At 42.8% G+C, this 18,189-nt stretch overlaps 2 protein-coding genes across 3 annotated transcripts; one reads left to right on the forward strand and one right to left on the reverse strand.

The window, feature by feature from the left end:
- Positions 1–4,975: 4,975 nt before the first annotated feature.
- Positions 4,976–13,340, forward strand: Tpst (tyrosylprotein sulfotransferase). Of its 2 annotated transcripts, none has more exons than XM_025304672.1 (7): positions 4,976–5,198; positions 8,167–8,300; positions 9,954–10,062; positions 10,471–10,665; positions 11,474–11,727; positions 12,556–12,832; positions 13,159–13,340. In XM_025304672.1, exons 1-7 carry the CDS (start codon positions 5,055–5,057, stop codon positions 13,216–13,218), a joined length of 1,173 nt encoding a protein of 390 aa, XP_025160457.1. In that variant the 5' UTR covers positions 4,976–5,054; the 3' UTR covers positions 13,219–13,340. The 2 variants fall into 2 exon arrangements, with proteins under 2 accessions (XP_025160457.1, XP_019699798.1); XM_019844239.2 differs by having other exon boundaries at positions 4,977–5,198; positions 12,556–12,753.
- Positions 13,341–15,750: 2,410 nt separating this feature from the next.
- Mettl2 (methyltransferase-like protein) lies at positions 15,751–17,981 on the reverse strand. Its single transcript, XM_011151228.3, has 6 exons — positions 17,714–17,981; positions 17,350–17,502; positions 16,877–17,191; positions 16,692–16,805; positions 16,324–16,496; positions 15,751–16,232 (listed from the first exon to the last, which is right to left on the reverse strand). Exons 1-6 carry the CDS (start codon positions 17,821–17,823, stop codon positions 16,090–16,092), a joined length of 1,008 nt encoding a protein of 335 aa, XP_011149530.1. The 5' UTR covers positions 17,824–17,981; the 3' UTR covers positions 15,751–16,089.
- Positions 17,982–18,189: the final 208 nt, after the last annotated feature.

The following is an 18,189-nucleotide window of genomic DNA, read 5'->3' on the forward strand; positions in this document are numbered from 1 at the left end:
GGTGGAAGTCAAATATTTGATGGGGCGCCGTAACTTTCCGCGGAATTCGCCGTTCCTCTGCGCACGAGGATATTTGCAGCGTTTTTCTCCCGTCGTCGCTCTCACATTGTTGTAAATTGCTATTCGGCGAAATTGGAACCCGCTCGCGAGCGTGCAAACTGAAATGTGACAGCCTTCCGTCTAATATTTGCCGAAATCTAACTTTTCTTTATTTTATTACAGTGTTATTTCTTTATTTTATTATAGTATTATATCTTATAATCTTTTATTATAATCCTTTGTTATAGTGTTATAGTTTGTACGAAATTATCAGGATAAGAATGTTGGGATAATATGCGTATTAATTATATAATTAATATAATTAATTACAAAAAAATATATATATATATCATACATATATATGTACAGAATATATTTTGACTTTACTGACAAGCTTACGGAATAAAATCTATACATAAAGAACAAAAATAAGCAAAAAAGTATAAGTAAATATATGTCTTGAAACGCTTTTGTTTTTGAGGTTCAATAGCCATATATCAGGTTTAAAAAATACACTTTATTCATTGAATCGTGTTTTACGAATAAACAACTAGATACACATATTGTTATAAAAATTATTCACGATTCCCGTTATATCTGCAAACTCCCGGAAAGCGTAGACCTCCATGATATCAATGGGAAGCAATATGTTATTTTAATTTCGCTCGCGACGAATAACGATACTAATACGCCAGTGTGACGTTGAACGACTCTTCGATTAATATTCAGAAATTATCAAAATCGACAGATGTATTATCTGGAAAAACACGCAAAAAAAAAAGTAATATCAGCATTCTCAATCCGCTTATCGCGGCGTTTTTCTCGTCATTGTTACCGTCCTCTGAAGGCCACATTTCAAGAACCGAGTCTTGCGGACAACACGTTTTCCCAGACTTTCTTATATATTTTTCAAGAGTAAAGTCCTGTGAGTTTATCGATAAAGTTCAGGTACATCCTGCGGATAAGAAGGAGCGTACTGCACCGTTCAAATATTTATCGAACAATAAGAGTGCTCGAAGGAGCGATCGCGTTCTGTGCGACGTGTATTTACGTTGACTTCATAATAAGCTCTCTTTGCGGCTTTCATCTCCGGCGGCCTCATCCGCAGTTGTCGCGGACCTTCTAAGGACGCTAAGGGTCTCTCCCGCGTTCTCTTTCTCTCTCTCTCTCTCTCTCTCTCTCTCTCTCTCTGGCCTCATACAAATTCAATATTAACCGTAAGCCACTACTCACGGCAAGCGCGCCCGCACTTATCCCTTATTTCAAGCCTGAGAGCAAAAGTTACGCGCCCCCGCCCCCTCCTCTCAGTCAGCCCTGCTCTCTGTCTCGCTTCAATTGTGACGGAAAGCGCTGCTCGCAGCGACGCGCTTCCGCTCCGCGGATCGGGCCTCGGTTTGTTGTACAGACGATAACGAACGGCGATTGGGCGAAGTCGAAGCGAAGAACACACGGCGGATTAATCTCCGGAACGATTTATAATCCGCCGTTCAGATAGAATATCAAGAGAGGGAGAGGGGGGGAGATATGGAGTCGTCGAGCATCAGATCGAATTTTTCCGAAGAGCTCGTGTAAATCGTACGCGCCGCGCTCGTCCTCAATGCAAGTTTAATGAAAGAAGTTTGACGTGCTCCAGCGACGTACACCTTTAAACCAATAGCCCCCCCCCTCCGCTCCCTCGCCATTATAATCGACGTCCGCTCGCTCGACTAACGCTAACGAGAACGAATCGATTCGCGAGAACGGCGGCGGCGGGTCAGCCGGTTCTGCATTAAGCCTGAGCGTTCAGGCAGGAAAGTTATCGATTCGTCCCGAATCGTGTTCGATTATGTATAGACAATCGGTCCGTCGTTGTTGCGCAACGGCGCCGTTGTTTCACGAGTCCGAGGGCGAGCGGAGTGAGAAAGGTGTAACGCAGCAATCAAAGCGCGGTGTGAAAACGATCGCCGAGCGACACCGAAAACGAGGATTCGAGACACGTGCGGGCGATTTCTGATCTTCCGGCCGGGCCGTCTCTGAAACACGGCGGAAATTTTCCACGAGAGTTAACTCTCGAGCCGGGCCGCGTACGAGGAGAGAGACGCGACGCACAGTGGGGCCAGATGACATTTTACGGTTCAAAATTCTTTAGAGACCTGAATTTCCAACCGATCATCGACATCAATGGATGAGGTTGATTCTGAATAAATTCCAAAGAGCCGAATCTAGCCGAAATTTTGAAAAAAATTATCGGTTCAGGGTTCATGGGTTTAGGGTTTGTCTTAAAAGTTTATCGTTTAAGTGCAGTGTCTTGGGTTCGAGCCTATGGATACTAAATGCGAGACCCCAGAACTTATAATCACCTTTTAGAAAGCTCAGAATTTCAAAGCTCATCATTTCAGCCCACATTAAGAAAGAATTAAGCCATATGGACACAATAAATAAAAAGCATGGAGAACATTGAACAAAACATGCAACCCTAACCTGATGATCCATGAGCCCAAGGCTTATAAACCTCAGCTCATAAGCCATCATACGGAGATAGAAAGTGATCACCGTCGCTGAATACGCTATTAGATAGAAGTAAGTGTCGAGTAATGAATATTTCACAAGTTTCTCGCGTTTAACGATAATTTTTCCTCTTTTGGGGCTAGTAATTTGAGAAAAAAAATTTTTTTTTTAATTTTGGCAAGACAGGTCTCTTCAGAATTTATTCAGGATCAACCTCATCCATGTGTCGATGATCGGTTGGAAATTCAGGTCTCTAGAGAATTTTGAACCAAAAAACGTCATCTGGCCCCCACTGTGCGATGGCGCGAGACAGCCGCGTGATTAGCTCGGCACGAGCAAAGGAGCTTTAAAAGGACGAAAGGAAGCGCACAGGTCTCACCTCGACGTGGAACCCGTGTCGTGGCATCCTCCGATCGATCTTGCAACTCGCGGCGTAGGCTGCTCGCTACATCGCCGGTGTATTAGCGTAAAATCGATGGAACCGTTTGAGGGGGGGGGGAGGGGGCGGAAGAAGAGGGAGAAAGAGATCGTTGCGACGAAGCGAACGGACGAAAAGCGACAATATGTCTCGGATATGCCGTCGTAAACATCGATCGCGTTTGCGAGGCATCCTCTTCCTTTGGGCTCGCGCGCGCGCTGCGCGGATATCAATTTTACGACGACAATTCGACAAGCCAGACAAATGCCGGGCTCAAGGAACGAGCGCGAAAACAATATCGACGTGAGCGGAGGAAGTGCGGCGCAAGATTCATGGGAGCTGGCGGGAGGTGGCCAAGAAAAAGAAAGCGAGGAAGAAAAGATCACGGCGATGAGAAGCCGCGTGGATCTCCTCGTGTCGAGAAAGAGAGAAAGAGAGAGAGAGAGAGAGAGAGGAAGAGAAAGATGCGAGAGACACTTCTGTGCGACGCGATCGGCGAATTTCCGTCACTATCCGTGCAGCTCTCCGCGTTTTCGTGATTCGATTCGGTCCCGGTCGAACAGCCGCGGTCTCCCTTGGATTTTGCATGGCTCCAAGTTTCCCGCGTTACGCCGGCAGGATCACGAGAATGAAGTGACGATTTTTAGCGTTGCGTTCAACAGAATTCCCCGCGCGATTTCTAGCGTCACGCGGTGAAGGGGAATCTCATAACATCTATTTTTGCATTTAACAAGAACCGCAATTTTTCCAGCGTCGTGACCGAGGAAAGTCGCAACTTGCAGCTCCGCGTTTAACAACAGTCACAGTGTCTAGCTTCTCAACGAAAAATGTATTTATTTAACCTTTTGCATTCGAAGAGCCATCTCGCGGGTTATTATTACCTACCAATAAGCTCGGCGATATCTTTTTAGGAAAATATGCAAACAAGAATCGCATCATATTAAATAGTGTAGTTTTGAAACCAAGTAATTTATTGTAATGATACTTGGTTTATATGAATCTTTAGACATTCAGGAACATATTTATGACAAAATAATAAAAATGTCATATCTTATATTTTTCTAACGTGTGGTAACGTGTGAAACAGTCATCGATATGCATTGCAGGTTCGTTTTGCCATTGTTCTGTAAACTAAATAAATAGGTCAGAAATTTCGAACTGTAAATTACGAAATCACAAAATGAAATTTAGTAAAAGAATATTACACCTTTCCAATTTTACTTTTCTGACTTAGTTTTGAAACCAAGTAATTGTATTGTAATGATACTTGGTTTATATGAATCTTTAAACATTCAGGAACATATTTACGACAAAATAATCAAAATTTCATATCTTATATTTTTTTAACGTGTGGTAACGTGTGAAAACAGTGACCGATATGCATCGCAGGTTCGTTTTGCCATTGTTCTGTAAGCTAAAAAAAAAGGTCAGAAATTTCGAACTGTAAATTACGAAATCACAAAATGAAATTTATTAAAAGAATATTATCTTCCCAATTTTACTTTTCTGACTTAGTGCGCAAGTAACGATCTGTGCCGCTTGATACTTCGATACGATCTGCTTTCAGCTTTGAAAGTCTCTTTCTCTTAGGCTACAATCTAAGAGTTGCTTGTTTCTCTTCTCTCAAATAACACCATGTCATGTGGTACGTATATCACCAAGGAAACATGTATTTTTGAAAAATTTGTTCTCGCATAAATTTATCGTGTATAATCACTGATAAAGTCTCTATGTCCCATGAAAAGAGACATCCGAGTAGTTCGCTAGACATGCGATGTCCCCTCAGAGGGGAGCATCCGAGTGCAAAGAGAAAAAAAATGTAAAAATTTGTATTCAACAAAAATCGCGATTTTTTCTAGTTACGTGGTCAGATGAAACTGCGGCTTTCAGCTTTGTGTTGAGCAAAAGTCGCAGTTTTCCGTATCACAGATCAGGGCCGGTTCTGCAGGATTCCGTATCCGACAGATGCACGGCCTGATTCGGCGATTCGACGAGAATTCCTGGAGGCAAACTCCTCGGCTGATAACGTTGAAATTGACGATGTTGCAGATACAATGAGGTAGTAGATCACCTGCGGAGCACCTGGTGAGACCGTCTCTGACCCGGCGATATGTCGTTTCTATCGAGTCGCGGCGGGCGGAAAGGGCCGATCGCCTGCCTGGTGGCCCTCCTCTTCGTCTTCGCTCTCTATCAGCTGGGTATCTTCTGCGGGTCGGGCAAATACATGCCTTCGACCATGATGGTCGGCAAGGAGGTGAGAAAATTCATGGCTCTCTTCGGTCAATCTAATCGTCCGCGTGGCGGAGCGTCCCTCCTTCCGCCAACTCGTCGGGAAATGAGGAGAATAAATTGTCCCGTCGCGTTTAAACAGAGACCGAATTTCTCTCTCTCTCTCTCTCTCTCTCTCTCTCTCTCTCTCTCTCTCGATAAACAGCACAGCTGAATTCAGCGGGAGTTATGCCGGAAAAGAGAAAGCACGACATGCGTACGCAGTGCTTCTCTTTCAAGCGAATGAACTTGAATCACAAGCGATTAAACTTGAACGCGGCGAGTCGCGATACGTCTGACCGAATTATTACCCCCTCCCCTCCCCTCCCCTCCCCCCCCTTATCGCCCCTCTATCCTTCGCGCGGAATTATCCCCGGAAAGGACGGGTCATGCAAATATTTCCTCTGCCAGCTCTGCCGCAAACGACATGATATATTTACGATTCATTTGACGCGATTAAATAACCGCCGCGCCGGTGAATCCCCCGATAAACAAACACACGCGGAGCGCGCGTAATTTTTGAATAGCAAGAAGAGCCTCGCGCGAGGGTGAGGGGGAGAGAGAGAACGCCATTGGCGCTCGCATTGATTGATGCCCCGATATCGACGTCGATGTCGAGAGACGCTGAAGACACCGAGCGCCGAGCGTTTTCGCCGGACAATACCTCTCTTCATTTAATCGAGAAATTTTAATTACCTCCCATCCCCGTGCCCCCCTGCTGCGCTCCCTGGGGCGGATCTCGCTCTCCATTCCCCGCCGCCTGTCGGATCCGGCGGATCGCTGCGACGCGACGCGACGCGACGTACCGCGCGATAATAATACAATAATAATTAATCGGAATAATAACGGCGATAATAATACGAGCGCGATGTATTATATAACGGTCGGTCCGGCGAATTTCTGCATTATTAAACGGCAATTAATGGCTGTCAAAGTATTAATTACGTCGAGCCGTTAAGGTCTGTTTGACAACAGCCGTGATCGAATGTCGAGCTTTATGATCGACTGTCCTCCTCCTCGTCCTCGTCGTCGAGCCCGGCGTTTACCGGCTCCCGTAGTTCCTCCCCTTTCGCCCTTGATCCTGCTTGCGAACGCTAGAAGCGTACGCTTCCGGAAGGGACGCGCTCCTCCGCTCTCCGTGTACGCTGCAGAGCCGAGCGTGTTATTTTTGTACGCACAAGCGTATAATTGTGGCTGAAGCTTCCTTTGCACGTTCCCTGTCGTCTAGAATCACATCATGTGATACGTTCAAGCGTGTTAAATGACATCTAAACGCTCGAATTTGCAGCGAACGCGCTCTCGATAAATCGAGAAGAAAGGGTAGTCGACGTTGCCAAAATGATAATCATCTTCGGCTTCATCTCTCTATATCTTCCTGTTGTTTTACAAACAAAAATGTCGCAGTTACGATATACGTACATGCTCGGCCATTATCGCTTTGTCCAGCGCTTTTTTTTTTTTTGGCGGCAACGGTACGCCATGTACTGACACCTTTTTTCTCTTTTTTGTTTTAAACTACGTAGTTGTGAGAAAATTAATTGTAAAAATTTTGTTGGTATAATTGTATTCAATTTTGCCGCTAATTATTCGTCCCCGTGGCATATAAATTTATGAATGAGTACCGGAACCTTTTTCCTAGAAAAAAGAGCGACACTAAACCTCGCTGCCAAAATGGTTCTTCCGACTATAATTCTTTCACTGTGCGACTATACACAGAGTGAGGCATCTGAAAATCTAAAAAATCTGAAAAAAAAGAGTGAATAACTTTGAAAATATGCAAGATAGAAAAAATGATGATTTTGAAATTTCCAAAGGTGTCAAGTTAACAAAAGTTGAGGCACTACTGTAACAGCATATTCTTGAGACGAAATAGAGTAAAAAAGTCCCTAGCACTACTTTTTCTTCCGACAAATAATTATCATAAGCTAGATACTGAAAAAGTTATCAAGTTTTCCTTAAATCCTCGAAAAATATTAAACAAATTAAAAAATATTTCAGACAAAAGTCGTTCAAATTAATTGGTAGAAAAAGATGATACAATAAAAGATATGGGGTCTTCCATTTAAAAGGTGCTCTCCCGTAACCTTAATGACGCTGTTCGAGGTCATATTAGTATAGCCGTGTGATGCGTCTCACTTAAAAAAATCCTACAACTTCCGTATTTAATATTTCTCTTCTATCTTGCATATCGTCGAAGTTACTCAAGTGACCTGTTTTAAGTGTCTCAGCCTGTACATGTATAGTTACAAATGCCAGATGCTCCTCTCGCGGTGCACAGCGAGAGATCACCGCAGACTCGATATTTTTTTTCTTCCCTTTTTTCCATTTTCGACCGGACATTCTGCGGCAGCAGAATGCATTTCGGCTGCGACACTTTTCGAGTTAGACGATAAATCGAACGGACGACGAGACTACGGCAGAGGACGACGTTAGCGTTCCGGGGTTAATCAGTGCCGCACACCGACGCCGCCGTGGACGAGGAGGGATGCTTGGCATTCTTGAAGGATACTTGGGGGGAGGGGAGCGGACGAACTTGTCTTATCGGCTAGTGAATACAGCTCTTCAAGTTCCGAGCCAACTAAGCGGCCGGGTTTCTCGTCTGCCGACGCCTGTTATCCGCGGCAGCTTTTCACGCGCTTTTATTAATTCTCCCGCGGACTTGCTTTAATTGCAGCAGTCAGGATAGCCAGGCTCGAGCAAAACGAGCGGTGCGCGAATTCTCGCTCGTCTACGTGCGAACTACGAACGTTCGACGACGAGCGAACGACGAGCCTTCGTCGCTCGCTCGTCGTCGGAATTGGGAGACAGAAAGAAAATGAGAGAGGGGCGAGGGCAGGGGGTTAATTTTCGTACGAAGCGCGACACGGAATTGCAGATTCTCCCTTTCGTTTAGGGAGGGAAAATGCGGGCTGGAAGCGCTCGGAAATTAATTTAATTTGATTTCTGCCTAACAGAAGTACGTGATCGGGCCGTTCGATCGCAAGACGTACACGTACGATCGTTACATGCCGCTCATCTTCATCGGCGGTGTACCGCGCTCGGGGACGACCCTGATGCGCGCCATGTTGGACGCGCACCCTGACGTGAGGTGAGTCTCGTGAGATCATCGTGGGGCTAATGCCGACGAAGAAGGAAGGAGACGAATCGAGAAGTCGAAATTGGAATCAACAGCGAAACCGGCGATTAACGCGGCCTGCTTTTGTTGGAGAGCGGCCGCAGAAAGCCGACAGGTTTTCGAAGACACGACGCGAGAGCAAGAGCGTTGCTTCCCTTTTCTTCTCTTAATTCTTTCGTCTCACTCGGCGTCCGTTTTAAAATTACATCAATGCATCATTACGTGAGATTGAGCAATTTTTCTGAGAACTGACGACAAGCCGGTTATTTTTCACTGCGCGCTCGCTCGCTCTCTCTCTCTCTCTCTCTCTCTCCCTCTCCCTCCCCCCCCCCCCCTCTCTCTCTCTCTCTCTCTCTCTCTCTCTCTCTCTCTCTCTCTCTAGCGGATTCTCTAGCGTTAAAATAAACAAAATAACACGCGCACACATACACAGAATGTTCGCTTACGCTCGTCGCATTCGCGCTGAAATAAATTTCCGTCAGAATAACGTGAAAAAATAAATCCTTTTTGCAACGAGTCCGAATCCGCCGGCATAGTTGCACAAGTTTTCCGCATCTTTGACATTCCAATATGTACGTGTTTAGTTTCATGCAAAGCTGGGGTGTACACCGAGCGAACGAGCAACGAACATGAATGTTGGGACGTTCGCAATCGCGTTCGTTGTTTGCTCGTTTATTTCGCCTTGGCAGCAGGACATTCGCATTCGGCTAAATTTGGTATGTTCGACACACGAAAAATGTCGGGCGAAGTCACCAATCGTTGTGAGAGAGTGCCGGTTTCGTCGTAATTATGTTTGAATCGGACTTGAAGAGTTTTTCAACAATTTCGCCGATTTTTCTCACGCAACAGACTTTGATCGGCAAAATGAATTTTTTGTATTCTTCCGTAAGTCCGAGCTCTTTATAAGCTTCAATTAATGTTGTGGCAGTTTCTTCATTCCACTCTCTCTCTCTCTCTCTCTCTCTCTCTCTCTCTCTCCCCCTCCTCTCTCTCTCTCTCTCTCTCTCTCTCTCTCTCTCTCTCTCTCTCTCTCTCTCTCTCTCTCTCTCCATCATTTTCACTTTTGTACTAATTACAGGTGTTCGTATAATAAAGGAATCACACATATTGAGTTAAAATGAACAGCGAATAAAGTGTGTGTGATATATGTTTCGGTCGCTCAGTGTGTACCCAGCTTAACCCCTTGACTTGAAATGATATGAAGTGAAAACAATTTTCAAATTTAAGACGATGGAGCCAATATGGCGACTAAAATCGATATTATTTGCTTAAAATAAAAGCAACGGATGCATGTTACGAAAAAAAGTTAAATAGTGAAAGTACATGTAGTGAAAATTTCTACCTAAAATCTTAAATAACAAAACAGCGAAATTACGAATAAATATAATTTATAATGATGAATTATTATATAATATATGAATAATTTTTCATTTTGGTCATCTATGTTGGTTTGAGGACTCGCTATTTGGAATCTTTATTTTCAAAAGCTCGAGGCCCCGAAATGCAACATTTCCGCCGGTTGAGGACTTAACAGGTCGGAGTTAACTCGTGAATCGTGTCGTCCGTGCAACGGTGCGATCGATGCGATCGATTGGATCGAATGGCGTTGACGAGGCCTTGTTCCAGGTGCGGGCAAGAAACCAGGGTCATACCGCGAATTCTGCAGATGAAGATGCACTGGTCCAAGTCGGAGAAGGAGAATTTACGGTTGACGGAGGCGGGAATCTCGAAAGAAGTAAGTAGAGGGAGGAGGAGACTCGCCCCGCGCCGGCAGCGAGTCGCGAGCTGGGGGGAAAGAAAATGTATCTCGACAGATTTGAATAATTTCAGCATCGCGCGAGGAGATATACGCTTCGAAAAATCCGCGGCAAAAAGTTGCCGGCGTTTTTCCGCGTTTATCGAAGGTAATACTTGGCGCGCGTGCTCGCGTTTCTCCCCTCCGCTTGCTCGCGCAGGAGCAGCGGGAACTTTCCGTGTTCTCCGGTTTGTACCGGGAGATTTATGTTGTCCAATAGCGCGCATTTGTCTCCATCGAGGGTCTATGCGCGAGCGGAAAATGGAAGACCGACACGCTGATCTCTCTCCTCTGAAAGCGACTCCGAAAGGTTCGAGATGCCTAAATGCGTTCGTTTTTTTTTTGTAGGTGATAGACAGCGCGATAGCAGCCTTCTGCTTGGAGATAATAGCGCGACACGCCGAGCCCGCGCCGCGGCTGTGCAACAAGGATCCACTCACGCTCAAGATGGGCTCGTATATCCTGGAACTCTTCCCGAACGCCAAATTTATATTCATGGTGCGCGACGGACGTGCCACAGTGCATTCCATCGTATCCAGGAAGGTGAGAGAACAACGTCGATCGGATTATATTTTACCTTACCCCCGCGGAAAGATATTATCAAGTCTGCGCGGAAAAGCTCGTCGTCCCACTCCCTCTCTCTCTCTCTCTCTCTCTCTCTATCTCTATCTTTATCTCTATCTCTATCTCTATCTCTATACATCGCAAGTTCTGCTTTGAAGCGGCTAAACATCGGAGAAAAGTGGATTGATCAAATTTAAGCGCCGTGAGCGCTTTTGTTTCCTCGCCACTCGACGAGGAAATCCGTGCTAAAAATTCCTACGGATTATGTCGAAATAAAAAGAAAGATATACTCATAAAAATACGACACGAGCACGTTTCTAAAATGCTCGGAGAATTTTCTTTTGCTCTATGACGAATGGCGAATAACCGTAAAATAAAAATTAACGTAACTAAACTCGCGGGGAGAAGGAGATTATAAAAAGAAAAGTTCTATATTAATTTCACAGTCACTCTTATTGCTTGTTGGAGCGGAAAGAAAGTTTCCGGGGCACTTTGGAAATGTGTTCGATCAATGGCAAGTGCCATTTAATGGATACATTATATGTATATTTATAATTTCGATATGATCCTTAGGAATATTTGGCATAAATTTCTTCGCCTTTTTGACATCAGTCAGTAAGTAATTTCGCGACGAAAGATTAAAATCCTCTTAACGTTAATTCAGCGAAAATCATCCGATCGTCTCTCCGAGCAGTCGCTGTCAAAATGTGAAAAACGCGGCTCATCAAATCTCACGCAGCGAACAGGGAATACGGTTTCTCTGCGACAGTTTTTCTTCTTTCCTCAGATTACCATAACGGGATTCGATTTATCGTCCTACCGGCAGTCTCTCATCAGGTGGAATCACGCGATTTCCGTGATGTACGGTCAGTGCAGAGAACTGGGACCGGAGAGGTGCTTGATGGTTCCCTACGAGCAGCTGGTGCTACATCCGCGTCAATGGATGAAGAAGATATTAAATTTTTTGGACGTGCCCTGGAACGAGTCCGTCATGCATCACGAGGAATTCATTAACAAACCTGGCGGAGTGCCTCTAAGCAAGTGAGTAAAGAGAGAAACGACCGCCCAGCCGTCCGATAATTAGCGAAGCGCTTTATCCTTACCTCGCGAAATTAGATGAATGAAAGTTCCTTCGGTAAAAATTGTAAAACTACACGGGAGCTTGTTACGAGTTTTCAACATTCCAGATATCTCGCTAATGCCGTCGGTATATCCGGGTGTTTTAAATATTACCGAGTATTATCCAGCGTTTAAAAAAAATATCTTTTTTTCCGGATAACATTCGGCAATATTCGGATCTGTTGTCTATCATTGATTTCTGAAGCGGATAATTTCGTATCAGCTGATTTTCTTTTCTAAGAAGGGACAGTCCTTTCCTTTTTCAAGGTAGTGTCTACTTTTTGCTCATGGTAATGGCACATCCGCGTGATTTTCACAACAATCGGGCACCCGGGAAACATTCGGGTAATATCCGAATACCTGGATATCGACACCGCTAATAACAACACTGCCCGTCCACTTTCAGCCGATTCCTGAAAACAACCCTCTATACGCGTCAAAACACTGCCATACAATAATACAACGTGATATGGTAAAATAATATAACAGAATGATGTTCTCTCCGCGTATTATTAAATACTTGATGCAACGTCATAATAAAATAATGCTTCATCGTGCTAACACGGAAACACGATATAACGATACAACGATGTAATATTTTATCGCATTAATTCTAGAATAACATAACAACACGATAACGTAATGTTTCGCGGTATTAACATTAAAGTGTAATTACGGTGTAAAACTGGATAGATTTAATCAAATGAAACGTGCGCGCCACGTTGCTAATGTTAATTTTACATTCGCCAGGGTCGAGAGATCGTCGGATCAAATCATCAAGCCGGTGAATCTGGCGGCGTTGACAAAATGGGTCGGCAACATTCCCGAAGATGTAGTCAGGGAGATGGCCGACATCGCGCCGATGCTCTCCGTACTCGGTTACGATCCCTACGCGAATCCACCCGTCTACGGCGCTCCAGATAGTTTAGTTAGCGACAACACGAGACGGTACGTGCCAATTTGTTGCACCGTACGTTTCCCGTTACGTTTCGTGCACGACGATTCACAATGGCGTTCGAGCAACGGTGTACGTACAAGTCGAGTAAACTCGTTGAGTGCGAATGAGAATCTGTGCATTGTAAAATTCATTAATTAGCAAGTTTGTCAATCTCCACATTCTTCCAATTTAACGTTTTAAATGACAAAACTTATAAGTAGCTTCGCAAATTACAAGTAATTTTATTAAAGTCTCGTTTACTGAAAATTCCAAAAACTTTTCTGTAGTTTCAGAAGAGGAACTATATAAAAGGCGGATTTTTTTTTTTCTCGAAGCTTGTTGAAAAACTCTCGTCAACTTTACAAGATACATTCCTAATTAACCTGTGTTCCTTTTCTTTTCCCTTTTTTCCTCAGGGTGTTGGCCGGCGAGAAACTCTGGGCGGAGAAGGCACGGGAGTACCACCTGTCGTATAAACCAGCGGAGACCAGCAACGAGGACACTTCCAGCACGGCGCCGCTCGCGTGACCCAGCGAGGCTCTTCTAAGCGAGCGCAGCACGTAATCAGGAGCCCCAAGGAGTCTAAGCAACTTGGCGGGGTCCAGCCTCGAGCGAGAACGCAGCGGCCGCCCCTTCTACTTGCAAACTAAACTGGATCGTACACGACGGAAGGTCGAGGATTAATCACTCACGTCGTATTTCCGATCTCCTCCTCGTCCCATCATCTCGGCGGCGTGTACGGACCAACGGGTTAATTGACGACTCACGGCGTTTACTTATTAGCACTAGGCCGCGACGATTCACAGTTAGGACACTTGTAATACTGGCCACACAGCACGACTACGAAGTATGTTTTATATATATGTACATTATATAATGTGTAATATATATTATGTATCATACATATGTATCATATATTAATTATATATATATATATATTATATTATATATATCATGTATCATACGTATGTATCATATATTAATTATATCGCATAAGGAATTTAAGGCAGCAATGGAATGTAATGATCTGTGTACTGCTTGTTTTCAAAGTGTCTTAATTACTTCCGAGGATACCGAGGATACCGAGGAATGTTTTATGAGCACGAATATTTCGGTACAAACTTTTATCTCGGTGTGACACTTTACGAGCTTGTATCATACATTCCCTCGTAATATAGAACGTCCATTTTTATGGATAAAGAATCCATATCCTGTCTATGGATTGTTACGAATATAATTCAAGGCACTTTGAAAGTACATTTACCAATTTATAAGCCTCTATCTGGATTTATGTGAATGTAGCGTAGAAAATTCTAACAGCGTCTTGTGTAATATTACAAGTGTTGTAACATTGCGAAATACGGCCTGTCAAGCATCGATACCTATCGCTGTCGCTCCTGCGCAATGTCATTCATCGATATTGCAAACGGTAATCGACTAAAAATTCTTGTGTTATCACAAGTTCAGGGATTGCGATTGTAATATTATTTCATAATTATAATTGTTCAATTCCTCGTTCGTTAGGCGACAGCGGCCAGTGATCTTAGGGAGAAGCGTTTGTTTTAGGGTATTTACTTTAACGATGAGAGATCAACTCAAAACACGACGGACGAAGGAACGAAAACTCCTTCTCCCCGTCTTCCTGTCCCTTCATGAAGTTTTGAATTGGACAATTCGGGACGATGATGATGATGATGATGATGATCTGACCACGAAATTCTCTCGACTTTTGTAGACCAATTACCGAATTAGCGTCGACACTCCGAGATAGTTTTTAAAGCCTCCCCTCCCTCCCGATGTCGACCACTTTAATGATTTTTCTTAAACGGAGTGAGCACGATTGATTTTTACATTGTCACAACGTGAAGAGCAGTTTAACGTGCAGTCTACAGAGTCGAGAGATTCGCTCGTATTTTCGATTCTCTCCTCTTACCTCCATAACTACTTCCCACCGTACTACTTTTTCCAGACTACTTGTTGTTACGAGAAATCACGTAAAATTAAATGGAATTTTTTATTTTCGCCATATTTCCTAGCTAGAATAGTTCTCACTCACGGCGTCTTCGGCCGATATATATTATTACAATTCGCGTATATATTACGAACAGCCGATCGTGCCGCGGGTGTCAGGAATTAATATTGGATCGGTGCGAAAGGTGCGTCGTTAAACAAAGTCGATAATGAAATTATGCAATATGCGAGGTAATTCTTATTAATTATCAATTGGAACAGTCGTCTTCGACACTTCGACACTTTTTCCACCACCTAGGATGTTTCCCACCTTTCTTTTTTCAAAGAAAGCTCAGATGCTAAACTTGATGGTACACAGGAACACAGGTGGAAATGTAACAGGGAAGACGACGAACCTTTCCCATCCACTGAATATTTGAATCACTATAAATAATAGCCGCGGATTCGGCCGCGATTTAGTCGTCGTAGCGAGACGTATTTTTATTGCTCATGATTTCTCTCACGACAGTTACATTCTTATTTTAGGGAGAGAATAACGCCGATAAATTGAATCGGCGGCGAACGTATAAAGGCTTGTCGACCTCTCGACTCTATCTGTCAAATTGTGGAATTAAATTATTTTAATATTACACAGCTGCTGTACTCAACCCACATTTTCTCATTCCTACGTGTATAATCAGCGAGGAAGGAAAATCCCCGCGCAGTTAATTATTATAAATGTTTTAGGATGCAATTGATGGTTGATCGTCGTTGAAAAATTACAATTAATGAAAAGTGTTGTCTAATAATACGTAGACATTGGTCGTCGGGATAGGATTATGGAGCATCTCATATACATACATTTACCAGTGTCTGTGTATGTAAACATATTTGAACGATATGCAATCTTTTTGAAAAAAATGATTTCTGACAATTATAAATTATATTTATATATCAAATATAATGTACGCAATGATGCAATCCGATGTAAAGCATTGCATTTCGTTATATTATTAAATGAACACATTCTTTTATTTGTATGATTTCATTGTTATATTTAAAAAATTTATATATTCTTTGATTGTGTATAAAATCAAATTTATCCATTGTACATTTGATTCAGGGAAATTACGACTCAACAAGCACCACGCGGGACGAATTAATTTTTTATGTGTATTACACAGTGATGTGCAAATTAAGAGAATACTGTTGAAAAAACAGGTATGTAAAAATAGATACAATTTTTAATCGGTTCGGTTTTACGATGCTAATCGACATCATTAATTTCTACGGAAGAAAGAATGATCTCGTTATTCTTTTTACCTCGAGCGATCATTCAAACATAAACTTTACTTTGTCCCACAGAGATTTTCGTAAATTATAAAACTTCTTTATTTCTATGCGAGTGTTTTCCGATATTTCGCCTGAATCCACACTCGGTACATACTCAATTGCTTACCCCTGTTAACTTGCAATCGTCTGTCCGCAAAGTTTTGTTCTTCGATAAAGCCGTTATCGGTAAATAACGTTCTGACATCCTCTGGAACAATTAATATTTGTGGAAAAATTGAAAATTTCAGCCAAGTATTACGATCTTAATATAGAACATATCTCAAGGGGGAATACATTACCTTGTAAGAAGAAGTACACTCTAGTACCGTCTCCGCGCGCGTAAAAATTCCCACCGAGACAACTGCCCTTCTTAAATCTTAATTGCGCTAAGTCATATCTGCCGTAATCGCGAAATAAAACCAAGCCACCTGGCTTCAAATACCTGTGTATCTGCCGTACAACGTGTTGCATTCTGCAATTAAACAACATAATAAAATATTAACATATTCTTTAAATAAATGACAAAGAAAAAGAAAGTATAGATATCCAGGTAAAACTAATATAAAAATACATAGAAATAAAGACATGAAAAGAGAGAATGAACATATATAAAATAAACACAATACTATAATAATCAATCAATAATACAGAAATTTCCAGCACTTACTTATCAGGATGGATGGCAGATAGCACAAATATCAGTACAACAATGTCCAGACTCTCGACTTCAAAAGGAGTTGTCCATGTTTCTTGAGTCACATCAAGAACAAATGCTTTGCACCTGGAGCAACATATAATTTACGAAACTATCCTGTGTTTTCTCAATGATTTTTGATGAATTTTAATCTTTACCTATCTACATTGTACGCTGAATTTTGTTGCAGTATATCAATAGCTTTAGTGGAAAAATCACAGCAATATACAAATAGCTTTGGGTCTACATTATACGCGAGTATAGGAAACACAGTATCTCCTACGCCACAGCCAATTTCTAATATTCTGCAACCATCTTTGCAAGGCAAATCGAGGATTTTAATATGTCTACGGCCATGACTTTTAGCCTCATTCGTAAGTGCTACTCGCATTGGTCTTTCAGTATTTTGTTTTACCGTATCGGGGGCTAGTTCTGGAAACTCTGTCAATAGCCAATGTCGGTTTTTAAAGAATCTGAAACAATATATCTCAATTAAAGTACATCCATCTGATTAATATATCTCAAATGTAAATACAATACAATAAGATAAATCCGACAATTTGACCGCCGGATTTTATATCATTTAATGACACAATCAATCCCAAAGAAGTCTTGGAACATTTTTACATACCCATCGTTGTGTATACCGTAAAATTTGTCCCAGTATTTGTCCGCGTCAGTTTCATACTTCAAGAGTTGCTCGGGTGATACGGTGACGATCGAATTTTCGTCCACCTTACGCTGTGCGAGCTTTTCCTGTTCCTCATTCCACGTGACATTATCCCTTTATAGTACAAGACGTTTAATAGTTAATTAACCACAGCCAACGAGCAAAAAAACACTCGATTATATCATTAGTTTTCATAGCATTTGCATTGTTTGTTTTCATCAGTGTTGCGTAAGGTTATGTTACGTTGAAATACATGTGTCCGATTAGACATCGAATTGTAACGTTAAGTACACGTGTGGTTGTGCGGTACAGAGCTTTATCTTACCATGCATTGTGCTGGAAGATATTTCCGTCACGAGGCAAGCTTCGCGTTCCGAATTGCGGCCTGTTGTCCACCGTCTCACAACCGTCATCATTCGATTTCTCGTCGTCCATGTTCGAACACGCGCTGATTACATCACCACAGAATATTTATGATTAATTCATGGAGATCTCAGTGAATAAATTAAATACTCGAAATTTGACGCGAGTTCGATATCGAATACGAGAAAATATGTTTCATATGTCGAACAAATCACGGTTCTCTCTCTCTCTCTCTCTCTCTCTCCTCTCTCCTCTCCGTCCTCTCCTCCTCTCCTCTCCTCTTCTTCTCCTCTCTCTCCTCTTCTCTCTCGTCCTCTCTCCTCCTCTCTCTCTCTCTCTCTATCTTCTCTCTTCTCTTCTCTTCTCTCCCTCCTCGCTCTCCTCTCTCTCTCTCTCTCTTCCTTCCCTCTCTCTCTCTCTCTTCTCTCTTCTCTCTCT

This window comes from Harpegnathos saltator, unplaced genomic scaffold (genome assembly GCF_003227715.2).
Source record: "Harpegnathos saltator strain DR-91 unplaced genomic scaffold, Hsal_v8.6 scaffold634, whole genome shotgun sequence".
Lineage (NCBI taxonomy): Eukaryota > Metazoa > Arthropoda > Insecta > Hymenoptera > Formicidae > Harpegnathos > Harpegnathos saltator.

Bases quoted from the DNA above. Each gene is read 5' to 3' on its own strand.
- Mettl2 (XM_011151228.3), bottom strand. From the start codon at position 17,823: ATGGACGACGAGAAATCGAATGATGACGGTTGTGAGACGGTGGACAAC. The intron at 16,806-16,876 runs GTAAAGATTAAA...ATGTTGCTCCAG, and splicing joins TCAGCGTACAATGTAGATAG to GTGCAAAGCATTTGTTCTTG. The intron at 16,497-16,691 runs GTAAGTGCTGGA...GTTTAATTGCAG, and splicing joins TCTGCCATCCATCCTGATAA to AATGCAACACGTTGTACGGC.
- Tpst (XM_025304672.1), top strand. From the start codon at position 5,055: ATGTCGTTTCTATCGAGTCGCGGCGGGCGGAAAGGGCCGATCGCCTGC. The intron at 8,301-9,953 runs GTGAGTCTCGTG...GCCTTGTTCCAG, and splicing joins GACGCGCACCCTGACGTGAG to GTGCGGGCAAGAAACCAGGG. The intron at 10,666-11,473 runs GTGAGAGAACAA...TTCTTTCCTCAG, and splicing joins ATTCCATCGTATCCAGGAAG to ATTACCATAACGGGATTCGA.